The following is a 21019-nucleotide window of genomic DNA, read 5'->3' as shown; positions in this document are numbered from 1 at the left end:
CTAAGAACATTTCTGGTATACTAAGGGAAGGTATAACTCATAAAATTTTGTTATACGCTGATGATATTTTACTTTTTATCTCTAACACTGAAACTTCTTTACCTTCAGTTCTTTCTTTAATTTCCCAGTTTAATTTTTTTTTCAGGATATAAGCTGAACTTACATAAAAGTGAACTATTTCCTTTAAATGACCTAATGTCATCAATGCCAAATTTCTGTTCCAAGTTGTTACAAGTCAATTTACATATCTAGGTGTAACAATTACTAAAAACTTCAAGAACTTATTTAAAGAAAACTTAAACCCCTTATTGAATTATGTGAAAAAGACGCTTTCTAAATGGTCTCCTCTTTCTTTATCCCTAATTGGCCGAATTAATTCAATTAAAATGAAGAATCTTCCTAAATTTTTTATATCTTTTTCAGGCTTTACCTATTTTTATTTCTAAATTCTTTAGATTCAATTTTAACATCTTATATTTGGAATAATAAACACGCTCGCTTAAGTAAAGTTTACCTACAAAGAAATAAAGAGATGGGTGGATTAGCCCTACCCAATTTTAGGTTTTACTATTGGGCTGCCAATATAAGGAATATTACTTTTTGGTCCTATTATATTTATCGCAAAGATTGCCCATCATGGGTCTCCTTAGAAGTTAATTCTGTAAAAAAATTCCTCTATTGTCTCTCTTCTTGGATCATACTCTTCTTTTTCCGCAAATAAAACAACAGATAACATAATTGTTAAGTAAAGTTTAAGGATCTGGTCTCAATTTAGAAAATTTTTTGGTTTAGCGAATTTTTCATTATCATCTCCCATTCTCCTTAATTTTTTTTTTATCCCTTCCATGACTGACAAAGTCTTTAAGGATTGGGATGAAATAGTTATTAAGTGTTTTTGGGACCGGTTTATCTCAGGATCTCTTGCTTCATTTGACCAATTGTCAACTAAATTTGCACTGCCAAAAACACATTTTAACAGATACCTTCAAATTAGAGATTTCTTATGTTTCCAATTAACTACTTTTCCTATAGGTCCTGATAAAAATTTAATGGACGATCTTTTAAATTTAAAACCTTTCGTTAATGGTTCTATTACCGGTATCTATAACTTGTTGACTGATTCTAGACAATACTTTTTAGACAAAATGAAAAAGCTTGGGAGGATGACCTAAATTGTCAGATTTCTGATGAAAGATGGAATAAAATTCTTAAACGGGTTAATAAATCATCTTTCTGTGCTCGTCATTCTCTTCTACAATTTAAAGTGGTTCATAGAGCTTACATTTCTAAACAGAAGCTGTCCAGTTTTTATCCGAACGTTTCTCCACTTTGTAATAAATGCAACTCTGCTGATGCCTCTTTAATTCATATGTTTTGGTTTTGCCCTAAAATTGAAAAGTTTTGGCGGGAAGTATTCCATACCTTCTCACAACTTTTAAGGGTCCAATTTGACCCAAATCCCCTTACTGCCTTGTTTGGTATTATTGGAAATGAAGATATAACTTCAAATACTCCTAACCTACAGGTTTTAGTTTTTACCTCTCTTTTAGCAAGGAGAGAATCTTGCTTAAATGGAAGGAGTCTACCCCTCCTACACATCTTCAATGGCTACGTGATATTATGTCTTATTTAAATGTAGAAAAGATCCGCTGCTCAGTCTTAAATTCGAAACGATCTTTTTATGATATCTGAGGACCTTTCCTAAATTACTTTTCCAATTTATAAAGCTTAACAGTGCACGGACTTTTATGTATATTTCCGTCTTCTCTTCTTAAGCGAATATGTTTTTTTTAAATTATCCATTATCATCCATCAGCTTTTTTCTTTGGTAGTTGGTAGGGGGTTGACTTTCTTTATATAAAAAATTTCTTTTATGATGGATGACCTATCTTTCAATTTTTGATTACAGAGTGTTATACCTTTATGTGATGTGCTATAACATTTTGATCAATTTTAATCACAATATATGAATGTACACAATTTATGTTGAGATGTATCTATGTGTTGCACTCTGTAAATCTTGTTTTTTCTTCTGAATAAAAATACTGTAAAAAAAATGCTGGAGGAACTCAGCATGTCAGGTAGCATCCATGGGGGGCGGGGGGGGAATAAGAGGTCAATGTATGCTGGAAGAACTGGATGGATTTCATACGTTTTCCAGTGACCGCACAAACTTCTGCCAGGTGCTCTGGTTTTCTCCCACATTCCAAAGATAAACGGGTTATACTGGTCACATGGGTGGCGCGGGCCTCTTGTGGGGGACCCTTATTGTGCTGAATCTCCAAATAAAAATAAAATAAATAAACTCCGCACATCTGGCAGCGTTTATGGAGCCAAAAGGTATGTGTTAAAACTTCAGGCCTAGACTCTGCATTAGAGGCTGGTAGGTGGAAAGTTGAACCAGATGGAGGGGGAGGGGGAGGGGGGTTCACCTGCACTCCTTCGAACCTTGTCTGCTGCATTCAGTGATATAAAAATGACGGGCTATACGGTAGTGAACGGTAAGATCAAACTTACCAGGGTCTGCACAACATTAGAGGCCAAATGGCCTGTATTGTGCAGTAATGTTCAATGTTCTGTACTCTATGTTCAGTACCCATGATGTGGCCTCCTCAACACTGGAGAAGGGTCTCGATCCGAAACATCGACTGTACTTTTTACACAGATGCTGCCTGGCCTGCTGAGTTCCTCCAGCGTTTTGTGTGTGTTATAGATGAGTAGAGCTTGGGAAGCTTACAAACCAACATTCTGAATGTACTCTCTGGTTCTACGTAATTCTCAGCCCCGGTGAGGGCTCAGTAACCTACACTCCCAATGCTCTTCTCCCACACACTTACCTGCCCACCTGGATTTCTTCCCCTTTCATTTACCTCTCTCATCCCATCCTCTTGCCCTACCTGGTTCCATCTGTCCATACCCCCACCCCAATTTGTTCCTTGTGCTGCTAAGCACTGAACCCTTCCTATTCCCTCTCTGCCCTGATCAGGGTCTTGAGCAAAGAGTTCACTCTCACCTTTTGCCCCCACCGATTCTGCCTGATTGGCTTGAGTTCTTCCAGCATCCTGTTCTTTCTCTCCCTGGCACTTTATTCCAGGCGGAAGTACATTTCCAAGTGCAAAACCTCCGGAAGCTCCTGATTTCCACTAGCACTCTCGGACTCCATCCCTGCCTCAGCTCAGCCTCCAAACTCCACCATTCCTATACTTTCCTGTCCAGTCTCCCTCCTCAGCTTTGTGACCCGGCAGGGTCCTCACTTGTACCAGTTTCCACTCGCATAGCACCACTGCGCTTCCTGAACCGCACGGACACACAAAATGCTGGAGGAACTCAGCAGGTCAGGCAACATCTATGGAAACAAAAAAGCAGTCAATGTTACGGGCCGAGACCATTCATCAGGACAGACACATTGACTGTTTATTCTTTTCCATAGATGCTGCTTGACCTGGTGAGCTCCTCCAGCGTTTTGTGTGTATTGCTCTGGATTTCCAGCCTCTGTAGCATCTCGTATTTATGATTTGCTGAACCACACTGAACCTGTTTGGAAAAAGTCATTTTCAGATCCTTGCAGGTCCTTGTCCTTCCCCTTTCCTTTCGCTGTAACCTCCTACAGCACTACTCAGGCATTTCTGGACTGCTACAGATCTTGCGATCTCGTAATCATTCTGCGTTTAAATCCCTCCCTCCTCTTTAAGGCGAGTTGTTTTTAAAAACCTGACTCTGCCTAAGCTTTCAGTTCCCTGCCCTAATACTCTTTTGTCCGACTCTTTGATGGCAGTAAGATTTGCTTGCACACCAAACACCATGAAGATAGAAATCGCTTTTAGAATATGACTCATGAAGATCCACTGGGGACCTGCATGAAGAAAATGCCAGCTTACCTGGAGCTCTGTAAAATCCTTTGCTACGACTCCTTGTTCAATAAAAGCCAGTAACGCTGGTTTTCTGCAAAGAATCTGAGAGAGGGGTTAAGGACTGCAATCAAGTGCTTCAAGCAGAGCAGGACAGCGAATGATTAATCCTGGGTACAACTGAGTAAGCCCAGTCCCAACGTTAACATGGACTGGAGTTGTAAAGCAGCAACTCGCAAACAGGTGAGGGAACTGCTCAACGTCACACCAAGGTTGCAGCATCACAGAAACAGGTTGTTCGGCCCATCTAGTCAGTGCTGAACTATTATTCTGCCTCGTCCCATTGACCCGCATCCACACCATAGCTCTCCAAACTTCTCTTAAATGTTACAATCAAATCCGCATCCTCCACTTCTGTGATCAGGTTGAATCTCAGTAACCAATAAGCCACTGGAGGATTGATGAAAACAACCCGTGGAAGGAAATTGATTTCGAAAATGCAGGGAAGACAACCACACCCCGAATGATCTTTAGTTAACATTTGGATTTGGACAGGTACCCCATCGGTCCTAGCTTGAACTGTCGATTAATGAGACCAAATAGAACTCAAAGCCCGGTTGTGGGTTGAAGGATACAATCCGATTGGAGGCCTGGCTCCAGCACATGACACCAGGGATGACATCGCCCACTTGCAGCCGCTCCGCCAGAAGCCGACAGTTGCTCACGTGGTCCGAGAGGTGAGTTGTGGGCAGGAAGGCAGCCACTTGCTCGGGTAAGATGGAGACCTCCAGCCCGTCCTTTGCCTTCACCAACACTTTCACATCAACAATCTGAAAGATGCACAGCAGAGTGAAACACGTCAGCAGCCAGGAAAGCACTTCGACAGGTGAGACAGTGATCAAAGTAGCAGGATAGTCAGACGACTGAGTCTGTTTTTGCTGTTCAATGACATCTTGTGTCATTGACATCTTGACAAGACCTTTCTGCCTTTACCCACAAAATGGTGATTGGAGGCATGGGAGAGAAGAGCTTAGTAAACAGCAAGCGTGACCAGGGTTCAATTACACTGATGTCTGTAAGGAGTTTGCACATTCTCTCCCATGACAACGCAAGTTTCCTCTGAGTGCTCCAGTTTCCTCCCACATTCCGAAGGACTAAAGGTTAGTGGTTTAATTGGTCACAAGTGTATTTGGGCAGCGTGGACTCATTGGGCTGGAAATGCCCGTTACCATGTTGTATCTCTAAAATAAAAGAACCTGGATCTCCACCTTGATGTGGCAGGCAAGGCTCTTACTGACAACTCCCAGGAGGATTAAAAAACTAGATGCCCAACAGCCACACAGCAAAGTTTCACAAACATTATAGTAAAGGGTCTTGTCTGCCTTTTCAGTTGAGATAAAGACCCAGCGGCAGAAAGTTGAGCAGGAAAGAGCCTGCAGTGACTACACTTCTCTCTCATACAGAACTTAAATCAAACACTTGGTCACTAATTATTTTTATGGGTCTTGCTGATCAAAATTTACCTCCATCTTCTCAATACTGATAGACCCCAGACCATCACACACCCCTCTCTGAACTCACTAGCCTCCACGTCCTTTGCCTTGGTAATTATCAATGAGAAAAGTTCAGCTAAGACCTCACTCACCCCCTGGCCCCACATACATTGCTCCTTAGGTTCCCAACCCTTTCTGTGCTCTTAATACACGACTAGAATAATTTGGGACTACCTGACAAGGGAATCTTATGAGTTTCAGAATTTCATGATTTTGTTCTCTTCATATTTCCTCAAGAGATTCACCCAGTTCCAGTTGTCTATACCAAGTACCGGCTTCCAAGCTGATTAAAGCTTCAACATCCTTTGTCATCCCTAATCTTTCCACCTTGCCTTTCACGCTCACTGGCACTGATCTCACACAAACTCTTTCTATGAACTTCCAGTGGTCAGGCGCCAGCAGGCACCTGCTCCCAATATACTTCAACCAGGACCCCTCTATTGAAATCAGCCTTTCCTCCCTCCCCTCTTCCCCACCTTAACCTCATGCCTTGGTATGACCACGCAGTCATAGAGCAATGCAGCATGGAATCAGGACTTCTGGCTCAACCAGATAGCCCCAGTCTCCTGCCTTTGGCCAACACCTCTCCAAGGCCCGCCCCTCCATGTACCGATCCAAATGCTTCAGAACTATTACCATTGCATCTATCCCAACCTCTTCCATATACCTTCCACCCTCTGGGTGAAAACCTGTTCCTCAGGACCCTTTTAAATCTTTCCCCTCACCCCAAATCTACCTCCCCTGGTTTTGGACTCTCCCACCTGGGAAAAGGACCGTTACCTCATCTATCTCGCCCATAATTTAAAACACTTCTACAAGGTCTCCTCCTCATTGTCCTATGGTCCAAGGAAGAACACCTAGTGTGTCTTCTCCTATAACTCAGGCCCTCCATCCTCATAAATCTTTTCTGCACTCATTCAACTCCACAGGGTGACCAAAACTGTAGGCAATATTCCAAATGCGGACCCATCAACTACTTTTATAACTGCAACGTAACATCCAAGACCTATGCTAACTGAACGGGCTGATGAAACATACAGAATGCAAAAGACAGCAGTGACTACATCTGATCGGTTGGGGACACTTGGCCAACAGTGATGCTGTTGAAACCTCAGTCATACCTTGCCAGTCGGGTACCCAGCAGCTCCTTCACGTTCCTGGGAAATGCTGTCCGCTCCGGTTCCCAGTTCCTGCCCATGAGCATCGCCACGGGCTTTCAGAGACAGCAGCAGCTTCTCCTGGTCTGGGTTACACTTCAGGACTGTGGCCTTCACAACCTAAGGAGGGGGTTGAAGAGCAAAAATGACCAGAAATGGCATGGTAGCATAGTAATTAGTGGAACACTTTACAGCAGCAGTGACCTGGGTTCAATTCCTGCCACTCTTTCTTTAAGGAGTTTGTGAACGTGCGAGTTTCCTCCCACATTTCAAAGACGTACAAGGCAGAGTTGGTGTGACGGACATGCTATGTTGGCATTGGAAGCAGGGAGACACTTCTGGGCTACCCAGCACGATCCTCACTGATTTGATTTGATGCAAATGAATAATTTCAATGCATGTTTCGATGTACGTGAGAAATAAAGCTTATCTTTGTCTGATGATGTGGGTGGAAAGAGAATTTCTGTTCAAAGTTTTTTTTAAAGATTTGAGCAAGCAATTGAAGAGGAAAGCCTTTTGCAGGAAATCTGTAGGTCACTCTGGGGATGCAGCCTACATCCTCATGGAGTCTGCCCTCACCTGGCCAACGTAGAAGACCTTCTCAGGGAAGGGTGGGGGTTCGACACTCAACTCATTCCGTGGGACCAGACCTCGAACGTCGCCATAGAAGCAGACGATACAGCCGAATGGTTTCACACATACAACGTAACCATGGACTGACTGCCCGGGCACAGCCTCCGCGTAACACGCAATCACGGGGAGCTTCGACTTCACCAACGTCTTCTTCCGAGTCAAAGTAACCTTCTTGGTCTCAGCGTTTACCTTCAGCACCTAGGGAACAAGTAGCAATTAGGTGATCTGATAAGGCAGGAACTCGCAACACTACACTGGCAGCAGTGGTTTACAGTTAATACTGCAGGCTATCAAAGGAGCCGTTCGAGAAGCACGAACAGCTGGAGTTCATGGCCAACACGACTTGGTGGGCCAAAGGAGGGTGGGTTCTGTGCTGAATGACAACAAGGGATCCTGCAACTATATCAATCTGCAATGTACAAGAAATAATGTGACAACATATACATTGAACTAATCCCTGCTCATTGAGCACAGCACAAGAGAAGTGAGCCTGCAGACCCCAGCACTGCTTCACATTTAGAGATCCTGGCTGATCAGCACCAGCCGCAGCTCATCTCCGTAGCCTTGACTGAGTAACATCTGAAGTGAGACGAAGTCGCATTGTACCGGTGACCAACCTGCACATTGCTCCAGATATCAAACACCCTGTACACTGTCTCTTTCCTCCCAATCTGTACCAGACATCAAACATCCTCCATACTGTGTCCAACCTGCACACTGCTCCAGGTATTAAACATCCTGTACACTGTCTCTTTCCTCCCAGTCTATACCAGACATCAAACATCCTCCATACTGTCTCAGTCTCCATCACACTGTACCAGACACCAAACCCCCCCTCCACACTACCTGTCTCACCACTGTCCCAGATATTGGACACCCATCACATTACCCCAGTACCAGACATATAGTGTACATTGTCCTAGTCCCATCACACACTGTACTAGACATCAACCATCCTCCACACTATCTCAGTCTCTCCACACTGTACCAGACACTGAACACTGTCCCATGCCTCCCAACACTGTACCAGACACTTAACACCTTGTACACTGTCACATCCCCCCCCAACCCATACCAGACTCTGACCACTTTGTACGTTGTCCCATAACACCCCTGTCCCAACAATGTACCTGATATTGAAGTGCTTACCCTGCACTTTATTTTGTCTCCAACGCTGTACATCTTTTCTGGGTGCTTCAGTGGGACGTCTGCCAGATGTGTTCGAGGCACCAGACCCCGGATGTGGTCTGTCAGCTTCACAAGGACCCCAAATTTCTCCAGGGAGGCGACCGTACCCTGAGCAGCAGCAAAGCATGATAGCCAGGCATCAGAAAAGCTGCTGGAAGAGGACTACAGACTCCATCTTACATGAACTACAGCAGCTGACATTTTACAGGCTGTACCGAGGATGCTGAATACCCAACTAGCAGACAGAATAGTCTCGGGAAATCACAACAGAGATCATACTACTGCCGTAAGGACATGGGGTGATAACGGTGGGGTTATTAGAACATTAGTCTCAGGTGTAACGCAAGATTCACTGAGAACACAAGGAAAAAGCTTTGTAAACTTCACTTCACTGACAAATCTTATGAGATCACACCCATTTCTGAGGTGAGAAACAAATCTCAGCAGTGTGAGAACCAAGGGAAAGCTGAGGTAGGCACTGATTTTGGGAGGTAATTACATTTCAGTTTCCTTCTGGGGGAAGCTTTCAATAGGGGCATGGTGTGGGCTGGTAACAGGCTGGGTGGAACTGTGTTTAAGACTGCCGGTCAAGAGCTTTAGACCACACGGGTCCACCGGGCTGGTTGTGAAAGCAGCAAGGAGGGGGTTGGCGCAGCTAATTTACCCAGATCTCAACAGTACGAGATGGATGAAGAGACACAGACGTGGTCTGAAGTACAACCAGCAGGATGGCAAGCGGTGGACGGAGTTAGTCAGGAGCTCAAGATGAAAGGAGAGCCACAAGTAACACTTTACTCATGGTTCTGGACTGGCTGATTTGGGATTTGTCACAGCAAGCACCTACCTCAATCATCTGTCCTGGGACGATATCGTGGTACCTCAAAAATGGGGCTTCAATAATGGTCCTGAAAATCAAAAAACACAGAATAAGGAGTGTGACTGCCTAGCGACTCAGGCACATTCCTCCAATCTCTGCCCACTGCAAAGCTTGCGATCAAGCATCCATTCTAAGGATTTTCAGCAAAACAACAAAAAACACCTCATCTTAATTCAGAACAGCATACCACTGCAAAGGCCAGATCAGTGGACATTTGTCTAACCTTTGCTGCCCTTGGCCAAGGACAGTGTAAAGGACAGAGTAGAGGGCGAATTCATTCAGTGGCTAACCTGCTTACTTTGTGGAGGAAGCATTATTCATTATCTAACCCATGATGTTGCGTGATGGGGCGACGCTGAGGGAGATCCGCTCCGCGTGATGGAGCAGTGCACAGGGAGATACATTAATTGTCACGTGGATGTACTTGGGCGCCGTGGGCTCATTGGGGCCTGCTACAATGCTGCACCTCTAAATAAATATCTTATCCTTAAGCCAACACATTTATGCCACTAGTTGAACTGCTGATGGTGGACAGTCATGTAGCCACTCACCGTTTCAGTGACACCAGGGCCATTTGCTCCATGGGTGCATGGTCAATGATCCGACACTGGTGCTTGGTGCCCTTCCTGAAAACGCTGGCAGCCGAAGTCATCTTCGTGTCAGAAAGGTGAAACACCTGGAACGACAAGGGGCAGACGTTAGGCATCAATTATTAAAGGTCTGTGTTGTGAAATTCAGCTTGCCCCAACAAACAGCAGCACTTTACTGCAACTTGTGGGCACGCTGTGTGCCCGGGGCATGCTACGTTGGCGCTGAAATGTGCAGCGACACTTGCAGGCTGCCCCCAGCACACCCTTAGGTTGTGTTGATCGTTAGCGGCACGCTTCGCTGCTTCGATGTACACGTGGGATTAAATGAATCTGAACCCAATCAACTTTCTGAAGACGGAAAATAATTACCAAGCTCGGCCTTAGAGGCTCCAGCACGAGGTGCACAGAGAGGAGCGTCACGCTGCTGCGTGCACTGAGGGGGAGGTCAGAAATGCAATGAGGGGTCCTGGTTGGCGTGGGGGGTAGAGTACTGTGTGAGTGGAGGAGAGCAGGGGAGCATCGATAAGACATTCTTTTGAATGAAGCGTTAAAGTGAGGGGCACAGCGGGATGCCTCCGGCAACTACTGTGCTAGTTTTCTCCAAAGCTTCATATTTATCCCTCAAGCAGGATTCTTTAAACACCCGGTGTAGTTTACAGGAACAGCTGAGGCCAGCAAGGCACCATTGTGGTTAGTGTAGTTCTTTTACAGCATCAGCAAGCTGGGTTCAATTCCTGCTGTTGTCTGTAAGGAGTTTGCATGCTCCCCTACCCACCCCTGACACCTGTTCATCTCCCACATCCCAAAGATGTACGGGTTAGTAGGTTAATGTTCACATGGGTGTAATTGGGCAGAACGGGCTCATTGGGCCAGAATGGCCTGTTACCTTTGCTCTATCTCTAAATAAATTAATGTTGGCTGTCACATTTCGAGCACTATTACTGCGTGTCAACATCTATGTAACCCCCGAAGATTCCTTTGAGATGCTGACGATAGGCAAAATTCAAGTCTCTCTGAACTCCAGGTTCACAGATACGTGGCAGCATCGGCTGTGAAAATTCACCCTCGTGTGGAAAACAGATTTACTCACACGCGAGAAGGCAAACGACCCGTCCTCCAGCCGAAAGGTGACACCAGCACCCTTGTGGTAGCACAGCACCGTGCACTGCTCCAGGACCTCTCCGATGTTCTGCCCACCCGGCTGCCGCACCAGGGCCCCAGGCTGCAGGAAGATGGGCCGAAGGGTCAGGTGAACAGACTTGGTATCCGGCTCGACGTACAGCACACAGGCCTTCACCTGGAGGAGAGACATAACGTGTGTAGCTTACTGCCCAGGGAACAGAGCTAACAGAGAATGCAGGGACACACAAACAGCAAAACCAAATGAACAAAAGAAACCTGAATCTTCAGCTGTAGGGTCACGCAGTGATGCGCCACTACCATGGCCAGACAATCACCTTTCCCCCCACCCCATTCCCATAGGTGCCCACCTTGCCCCCAAAGTGCCCACATCCCGCTCCCCTCCACACACACACACCTTTCCCTCTTCTCTATTCCCCTCAAGGTCTCAAACAGCTAAAACAGAACACAGAAACGCGAGCCTCAGCTGAGGCTTGCTGAGCTAACAGATTAATGCATCTGTGAATGCCAGAGAGCGTACTTATTTCTACATTTCCTTCTGACATTCAGCCCATCGAGTCAGTGCTGCCACACGGGACCAATCTCATTCCCAGCAACCTACTCCCCCACAAATGTATTTTATTTTAAATATATGCTGCAATACAGGTGCTTGGCGTGACCAGGAGATGCTCACCTGCCCCCAAGGTGTGATTGGCGTCTTCTGCCACCCTGCTGAACACTGCCACCATTATTCCCTTCAAGATAATCGACAGACAGCTTCACTGGGTTCCTTGGCAACGTGGAAATACCTACCTTACTATTACATCCTTAAGTTAGATTCTGTTGGCCCTGGGGTGTCAGGGGAGAATTCCCAGATATCCCTCTGTGGACTGTCTATACTTCTCACTGTACAGCAGCCAACATAATCAAAGACCCAACCCACTCCGGACATTTTCTTCCCCCCCCCCCCCAATCAGGCAGTGGATACAAAAGCTTGAAACAACATACTTTCAGTCTCAAGGACAGTTTCTATCCCACTGTTATCACACTAGTAAACCAACCTCTTGTCGGCTAAGATGACTTTACAATCTAACTTACAATCTTGCACTTTATAGCTTACCTGCACTGTAATTTTTCAGTAGTTTCTGCAATTTATTCTGTATTTATTGTTTTACCTTACTCTAGCTCAATGTACTGTGTAACGACTTGACCTGTGCGAACACAAGCTTTTCACTGTATCCTGGTACATGTGACAATAATAAACTAACTCCGGTTTTGCTGCTGGTACTACCACAGTGGAGTGCCGGTGATGGGGAATAAGTGACGAGGGTAGGGGTTTCTTGTGGAACGGGGAGAGTCATAGAACCAGCCGTCTATGACTCCTTCAATAGCCCATCTTAAAAATATATTCATATATTCACTAGCACGACTGTCAGGAATGTGCCTCTAGCTCCTTTTGCATACTTGTATTATTCTACATTATGTTGAAGACACTTTACAAACTGGTTCACAAACTCACCTTTTGACCCACGTGGTAGGTCCCGATTTTCTGTGGGTCTAGGTGCCTGAAGTCAACGATGCCCAACATGCCAGAGAGGAACTGCAGAACCAGACTGTGAGGATTCACCTGGAATACAAACATCACTTGGTTCTATTCTCGGAGAAAACACCTGCAGAAATCTGCAACATGGGGCAGATACCATGTTTACCCCTAAAGCCCAGTACACAACCTAAGGCCACGGACATGGAGAGGGGAGGGTGGTAGGTGAGATGCCAAACGGAGTACCACCCAAAATTCAAATTAAGAACATGGCAGTGTTCACCAGATGATGGGCCCATTCAGATATTGTACTGTTCTATGGCCAGCCATTCAATCAAATCTGATACAGTCTGACCCACCATTCTCTGCACATTTTCCCACACCTAAACCCATTTCCCAATGTTTACACGATCAGGATTAATCGAGGGAGTACTCCCATTGTGTAACAAATTGCTTTCACTGCAGCCTCAGTCCTCTGCACTCCAAAACTCAAAGGAAAAACTCATGACTCTCATAAAACAGAGAAACACCAGAGGTCCGACACTCAGTGCACAGTGTTACTCCAAAAATAAACACGAGAGATTCTGTCCGTGCCCTCCTCTACTGCCATGATGAGGCCAAACTCAGGCTGGAGGAGCCACACCTCATATTCTGTTGGGTAGCCCCCAACCTGACCGCCTGGACACTGATTTCTGCAACTTCCGGTAATCGCTCCCTCCTTTTCCGTTCCCCACTCCGGCTCCCCCCTCTCCTATACTCTTCTTTCCACCTGCCCATCACCTCCCTCTGGTGCCCCTCCTCATTCTCCCATGGTTCACTGTCACCTGTAAGATTCCTTCTTCTTCAGCCCTGCACGTCTTCCACCTTTTCCCTCCTCCCCCTCCACAACCCACACACCTGACCTCACTTATCATCTGCTTGTATTCCTCAAACCCCCTCACCTTCTTTTTCAGGTCCCTTCCCTCGTCCTTTCCAGTCCTACTGAAGGCTCTATTGACCGCTTATTCCCCTCCATAGATGCTGCCTGACCTGTTGAGAGTTCTCGCAGCATTTTGTGTGCGTTGCAGAACAGGGGTTCCTCACTAACTCACTGGGTTCAAGCCAAGGCAGTCTTCCTACATTATTTCCACATTCATCAATCCTTCTATCTCTGAACATCTACCCACAGTGGCCAAATAGAGGGCGCAGAACTGCACAGCACTAAAACAAGCTAATCGGCCCACTGACTCAGTGCTGACAGGATATACCCATTTCGTCGCCCCGTATCAATCCTATTTTACTGTCCTCACAAACCCATCAACTCCCCCAGGTTCTTCCCTTCATCTACACCCCCCCGACTCTGCACGTTGCTCAGGATGTGGGAGGAAAGTGGCACACCCAGAGAAAACCCACATCAGCTCTACCAGCCACAGTGCTGTGTGCTCCTCCCAAAGTCAACAGCACCTTGGTTAGGGATGTCATGGATCAGTGACTGGACGACAGATTTGAGGAGCAACACAGCAAGACTCTGGATTATCAGAGATCTCCTCAGCTTTGGCTTCCTTGAGATGGAATTAGCCAAATACCATCAACCAAATACTCTGGAATCTCGCTGAGGCCACCTCTCAGCCTTTTGAAAGGGAAGACAATAGAAGATGCCAAAAGCTGTACCTTCTGAACCTCAGCATTCACCACCAATCCAGGCAGCAAGCTATTCAGGCTCCACTTCTGATCATCAGTGGCCGTTGCTGCGGCAACATCTGCTGATCGGACCGAAAGCTGGACAAACCGGCCATTGTCCTTGACTGACTCCAGCAGGATGTTCAGGTACTGACCAACACGAAGTGGGTGTCCTGGGGGCACAGAAAAAAAACAAGAACAGAATAACAGTGTGGTACTCAATATTTCATGCAAGATATACTGGCATTGTCATGTGGTATCATTCAATCACAAACTACTTTGTAGTGCTCTTCAGCTGTCAAGACACTCCCAAGAGTTATAAAGTTTTTGGGCATCAAGTGTTACCAGAATGGGGCAGAGAGATTGGTGATAACTGTTTCTTTATTCAGATACAGCACAGTAACAGGCACTTCTGACCTGCAGGTCCACGTCACCCAGTTACACCCGTGTAACCAATTAACCTACTAACCCGAACGCCTTTGGGACTTGGAAAGAAACTCATGCGGTCGCTTGGAGAGCAGAATTAAATCTGGGTTAAATCTGCGCTGAGATAGTGTTACGCTAACTGCCGTCCTTAATTGATAACTCAAGAGAACACAGACTGCGTGCCCTGAGTCGAGGCCATGATTCTGATTCTGAATTACAGCACCTCTTGCCAGTTGATTATACCACTGAGAGTCTACAGAACTAGTGAAATAACAGAGACCATCCGTGAGGAAGACCTACCTTGGTTCTTGCTCTTAATATAATCCCGGGCTTTCTGGTGCAAGAGGAAGGCCTTGGTGGCTTTGACTCCGATGTCAATCAAATACCCATGATCCTCCACACTGGACACACAACCAGACAACAGCTGAAGTTAGGGAAAAAGGGCAAAGTGTGAACAGCAATAGGAACCCGGCCAATTGCTTTGGGAGCAGAGAACCACGTGCACAATTACAACTACAACAATGCAAAGACCACACTTAGTGGGAATCTCTTCAATCCCTGCTGTCGGTGGGCAGTCAGGTTACAGACCTACACAAGGTCAAGAAAAATACACAAAGAAAGGCCTAGCAGCAACATTCACTGTTTAGCAGAAAGTATAGAGTTAAAAGCATACACCGTGTTAAATGTAAATCAGGTTGGGAGTTCTTATAAACCTTATAGTAGTTTATAAGATCATGAGGGGCAGAGATTAGGTGGCCTGTCCTTTCCTCGGGGAAGGGGAATCTAAAACTAGTGACAGAGATTTAAGCTTAAACGTGTTTTTGAGGGATTTGGGCCAAATGCATGTCAATGGACTTGTTGGATGAACACCTTGGTAAGTCTGGATGAGTTGGGCTGAAGGGTTTCTGTGCTATGTAACTCTATGACCATACGCAGCTTTGCTTGATCAACTATTTCTGTCTGTCCTTGGAGGAATATCCAATGCTCAAGCACTACTTTACTAAAGGTTCGTAGGGAAAATGAGGCCATTGCAGGCTTCCTGCAGACATCAAAACCCATGCTCCCATTTACTTCAGTTCATTATAGAGTAAAGGGAATACACTAGGTGAGGGAAGGGTAGACACATTCGTTGACTGCCAATGACTGGATGGACAGAAGACAGAGTGGCAGACTCGATGGGCTGAATGGCCTACTTCTGCTCCTATATCTTATGGTCTTATGCCAGCCCCCTGACTTCCAGTGTCAGAAGGAAAAAAAAGAGTAACCTCACTGAATAACAGTATCAAAATATTGTCCAACTCCTTCTCTGATGGCACTCTGTGTTGAAAAACTGTCAGTAAAGAAAATACATTTAATTGCTCACATCGGGGCTCATAGTACCAAAGTGCCGTGAATTTATGACTTGTGAAGGGCACAAGTCCTTGGAGTCATACGATCATGGTTTCCTTAACGGGAAAATCTTGCTTGAAATATCTGTTGGAATTCTTTAAGGAAATAACAGGCAGGATAGACAAAGGAGAGTCAGTGGATATTGTTTACTTCGATCTTCAGAGGGCCTTTGACAAGGTGCCACATGAGGCTGCTTAACAAGATAAGAACTCATGGTATTACAGGGAAGATACTAGCGTGGAGAGACGATTGGCTGACTGGAAAGGGGCAAAGAGTGGGAACAACCGGCACCTTTCTGGCTGGATGCCGGTGACCAGTGATATTCTGCAAGGCTTGGGTTGAAAACACTTCTTTTCATGTTATATGTCAATAATTTGGATGATGGAGATGATGCCCTTGTTGCCAGGTTTGTGGACGATATGACAATAGGTGGAGTGGAAGAGTATTGAGGAAGCAGGAAGTCTGCAGAAGGACTGAAGACAGACTGGAATGGGCAAAGAAGTGGCAGATGGAACACAGTGTCGGGAAGTGTATGGTCATGGACTTTGGTAGAAGGAATAAAAGTGTAGATTATTTTCTAAACAGGGTGAAAATTCAAAAATCAGAGGTGCAAAGAGACTTGGAGCCCCTGGCCAGGATTTCCTAAAGGTTAACCTGCAAGTTAAGTCGGTGGTAAGGAAAGCAAGTGTAGAGTTAGTATTAATTTCCAGAGGACCAAATTATAAAAACAAGGATGAAATGCTGAGGCTTATAAAACATTGGTCAGACCACACCTAGGAGTATTGTGAGCAGTTCTGAGCCCCGTATCTATGAAAAGTTGTGCTGGCTTAGGAGAGGGTCCAGAGGAGGTTCACGTGAACTCCAGAAATGAAAGGCTTAATGTATGACAAGTGTTTGAAGCTCTAGGCCTGTACTCACTGGTGTTTAGAAGAATGGGGGTGGGGGGGAATATTATTGAAACCCATTGAATTTTGAAAGGCCCTGATAGAGTAAACTAGAAAGGATGCTCTCTATATATTGGGGGAACTCTAGCACTGGAAGGCACAGCTTCAAAATAGAGACATTCATTTAGAACAGATGAGAAGAAATTTCTTTAGCCAGAGGCTGGTGAATCGGTGTAGTTCATTGCTACAGATGACCGTAGAGGCCAAGTCATTGGGTATATTTGAAGCGGAGGTTGATAGGTTCTTGATTAGTCAGGACGTCAAAGATCATGAGGAGAAGGCAGGAGAATGGGGATGAGAGGGTAATGGACTGGCCGTGATGAAGTGGCGGAGAAGACTTGAAGGGTCAAATGGCCTAATTCTGCTACTAAGGTGCCTGGTCTTTGAGGGAAATGCAGGGTTTTCAGGGATCTTGGCCAAATAAATGCAGGTCAATATGACTAGCTGGATGACACCATTAAGTTTATAAGCAACGTGCCATTAGTTCTGGAAATGCTGGATGGCAGGATACAATAAAATCAGGAGGGCTAGACACTGGAATTCGAGAACACAATTATCAACAGGTCACCCCAATACAGGGGAGACATGCAGGCTTTGTAACGGGTATAGAAAAGGTTTTTAATTTACATTTAGTTATTTGATATGCAGCACAGAATGGGTCCTTCTGGTGATTTGAGCTGCACTGCCCAGCAATCCCCAGTTTAACTCTAGCCTAATGAGGAGACAATTTACAATGACTAACGACTAACCAGTGTGCCTTTGGACTGTGGGAGGAAACTGGAGCACCTGGGGGAAACCGGGGAGGATGTACAGATACCTTATGAACGACAAAAGAATTGAACACCGAACTTCAACGCCCCAGGTTGTAATAACACTGCGCTAACCGCTACGGTACATTGGCTCTCAAGTTTACCAGCATCCTACCCGGATTAGAAGAGCAAGGTACTAGGACAGGTTGGACAAACTTGGATTGTTTTCTCTGGAGCCTCAGAGGCGAGGGGAGACCTGACCGATGCTCATAAAACTATGAGAGGGCAGGCAAGATAGGAATGCCAGTTAATGGAGGACAAGGTAAGATGCACAGGGCAAGTTCTTTTTGATTTCTTCTATTTATAGAAAGTTGTGAGTACTTGGGAGGGCTGCCAGGGATAGTGGTGGAAGCAGCTATGACTGCGGCATTCAAGAGGCTGGTAGATATGCACGTGAATACGTAGTAATGTGGATAATGTGCAGGTAGAAGGGATATATTTTAATTTGGCATCGTGTTTGAAAGGGCCTGTTCCACTGCCATGTTCTAACTCACCATTCCTGGCCGCAACATCCCCGCTGACAGGGCTGCATTCACCTCCTTGGGGTTAATGGAGAGCTTCAAGCTGTGGCGGTTTGTTTTTGTTGCCCCGAGCTGAGAAATGACACACCGTACGACCATTCCGGGGCTGTACAAGTCCGGGAGAGCAGTCAGATCCTGGGGGAAGTTCAGAGGAAACAAAGCACTCAGAAACACGGCTCTGGGACACACAGCAGACAGGAAGCAAAACCTTGTACCGCCACCGAACAACCACAGCTCACTTCACTGACCGGCCCGAAGATGGATTTCAATGTCTGTCTTTTCACAAAGTTGCAAGACAATACATTTACAACAAATCAGCACATTCATAGAACGTGGAATAATGCTGTACAGTACAGCCCCTGCAGCCACAATGTCGTGCCGACCTTTTGACCTATTCAAAGATCAAGCCAATGCTTCCCTCCCACTAACCCTTCATTTTTCTATCATCCACGTACCCATTTAAAAGTTTCTTAAGTGTCCCTAATGTATCTGTCTCTACCACCACCCTTGAAATACATTCCACGCACCCACCACTCTGTGTAAATAAACCGAGCTCTGAAATCGTCCCTATACTTTCCTTATATCATCTAAAAATTGTGCCCTCGCATCTTAGCCATTTCCGTCCTGGGAAAAAGTCTCTGGCCGCCCACTCTGTGTAATCCTCTCGTCATCTTGTACACCTCATTCAGTCACCTCTCAGACTCCCTCGCTCTAACGAGAAAAGGCCCAGCTCACTCAGCCTATCCTTAGAAGACACAGTCAGAGCCAAGCACAGGGTTCCAGTGAGAACACGTCAGCAAAGCATCAGCTTTCCATTATAGACACTGGAGTAACAGCCCGGAGGTTATCCAGCATACACAGCCCACTGAGTACAACTGCAGTGGTGCCAAACAACGTGGCTCTTCCCATTGAGCCTCTTGCGGTGGCTGCACCAAATGGAGTGTAAAGATTGAGAGAACACGGTACTCTTGGCAGGAGTGCAGCGACGGGGAGGAGAGTGGGAACAGGGATTTGATTAACAAACACCCGTGGCCACTGCAAACAGGCCCTGGGAAGTTTTAGAAACTGAAAGAATGGGCTTGGATTGACACGGATTTCCTGGCCTCTGTCCCACTGCTAATTCCAGAACTAACACACAGTGCTGCTTGCATAGAGTACTGCGTGTCCTGATTGATGAACGAACGTTTTGGGCCAGAAAGGAGGGTAGAAGCCAGAAAGAAAGCCAGTGGCAGGGAGGGGAAGGAGAAGGAGCTGGCAGGTGATAAGTGGAAGGCGTGGTAAAGGAAATAATGTGAGAAGCTGGGAGGTGATCGGTTACGGAAAGCAAGGCTGCAAGAGAGGACAGTAGCCCATGGAATAAGGGAAAAGTCTGTCCTGATGCCCCGGATCCAGTTCCTGGCACAGACATGAAATGGAAATTCATGAAGCAAGAGATTGCAAGCGTGATCAGACTCACCTCTGACAGGTCCCCATTGACCTGCTCACTCAAGGTCTGCGTAAGTGCATCACAGATGCTGGTGAGGCTCACGTAGCCAGTGAGCCCGTGGGGTAAACCGATGGCAAGTTCAAAGTCAGTCACTTCCTTCACACATCCGAGCAGCAGGGTTCCAACAGTCAGTTTCTGCAGAGGGGAAGGAGCGAGAGAATAAACAAATTCCAAAGCAGGTATGTGATCCCAAGACAGAAGATATAGAAACAGATTTAGGACATTTGGCCCATTCAGTCTGCTCCGCCATTTCATCATGGCTGATCCATTTCCCCCTTCAGCCCCAATCTCCTGTCTTTTCCCCATATACTTTCATGCCCTGACCAACGAAGAATCTATCAATCTCTGCCTTAAACATACATAAAGACTTGTCCTGCGCAGCCGCCTGTGGCAAAGAATTCCACAGATTCACCACTCACTGGCTAAAGAAATTCCCCCTCATCTCTGTTTTAAAAGGATACCCTCTATTCTGAGGCCCAGAACCATCAAATGCTCTTCATATGGCAAGCCATTCAATCCTGGAATAACTTTCCTGAACCTCCTTTGAACTTTCTCCAGTTTCAGCACACATCCTTCTAAGATACGGGACCCAAAACTGCTCACAATACTCCAAGTGAGGTCCCACCAGTGCTTTATAAAGTCTCAACATTACATCCTTGCTTTTATATTCTAGCCCTCTTGAAATTAATGCTAATATCACATTTGCCTTCCTCAACACAGATTCAACCTGCAGATTAACCTTCAGGGAATCCTGCACAAGGACTCCCAAGTCCCTTTGCGTCTCATCTTTTTGTATTTTCTCTCCATTTAGAAAATAATCAACCCTTTCACTTCTTCAACCAAACTACATGACTATACACTTCCCGACACAAGATGCCATCTGCCACTTCCTTGCCCGTTCTCCTAATCTAGCCAAGTCCTTCTGTGGCCTCTCTGCTTCCTCAAAACTACCTGCTCCTCCACCTATCCTCATATCATCTGCAAACTTGGCCACAAAACCATTAATTCCATCATTCAAATCACTGACATAACATATAAAAAAAAATCGGTCTCCACACAGACCCCTGGGGAACACTAGTCACCAGCAGCCAACCAAAAAAAGGACACCCTTTATTCTCTTTCACTGCCTCCTGCCCAAATCAGTCTCTGCTTTTATCCATGCTAGAAACTTTCCTGAAATACCACGGGCTCTCAGCTTGTTAAGCAGCCTCATGTGTGGCACCTCGTCAAAGACCTGAAAATCTAAGTACACAGCATCAACTGACTCTCCTTTGTCTATC

At 45.8% G+C, this 21019-nt stretch overlaps 1 protein-coding gene across 2 annotated transcripts in view; it reads right to left on the bottom strand.

Annotated features, from left to right (window-relative positions):
• The window catches only part of pdcd11 (programmed cell death 11), a 75199-nt gene that overhangs the window by 46968 nt on the left and 7212 nt on the right, over window positions 1-21019 (bottom strand). For both annotated transcript variants that reach the window (XM_073027073.1, XM_073027072.1), the window contains exons 4-16: window positions 19710-19874; window positions 18227-18388; window positions 14891-15014; window positions 14156-14337; window positions 12485-12592; window positions 10937-11143; window positions 9808-9932; window positions 9224-9284; window positions 8341-8487; window positions 7138-7389; window positions 6523-6678; window positions 4484-4678; window positions 3879-3953 (exon numbers count right to left, since the gene is read on the bottom strand). In XM_073027073.1, the coding sequence (XP_072883174.1) occupies window positions 3879-3953; window positions 4484-4678; window positions 6523-6678; window positions 7138-7389; window positions 8341-8487; window positions 9224-9284; window positions 9808-9932; window positions 10937-11143; window positions 12485-12592; window positions 14156-14337; window positions 14891-15014; window positions 18227-18388; window positions 19710-19874 (1959 nt within the window). The remainder of the gene's footprint in view (window positions 1-3878; window positions 3954-4483; window positions 4679-6522; window positions 6679-7137; window positions 7390-8340; window positions 8488-9223; window positions 9285-9807; window positions 9933-10936; window positions 11144-12484; window positions 12593-14155; window positions 14338-14890; window positions 15015-18226; window positions 18389-19709; window positions 19875-21019) is intronic.

Source organism: Hemitrygon akajei, chromosome 23 (assembly GCF_048418815.1).
Source record: "Hemitrygon akajei chromosome 23, sHemAka1.3, whole genome shotgun sequence".
Taxonomy (NCBI): Eukaryota; Metazoa; Chordata; class Chondrichthyes; order Myliobatiformes; family Dasyatidae; genus Hemitrygon; species Hemitrygon akajei.
This window is presented reverse-complemented; position numbering and strand designations above follow the sequence as displayed.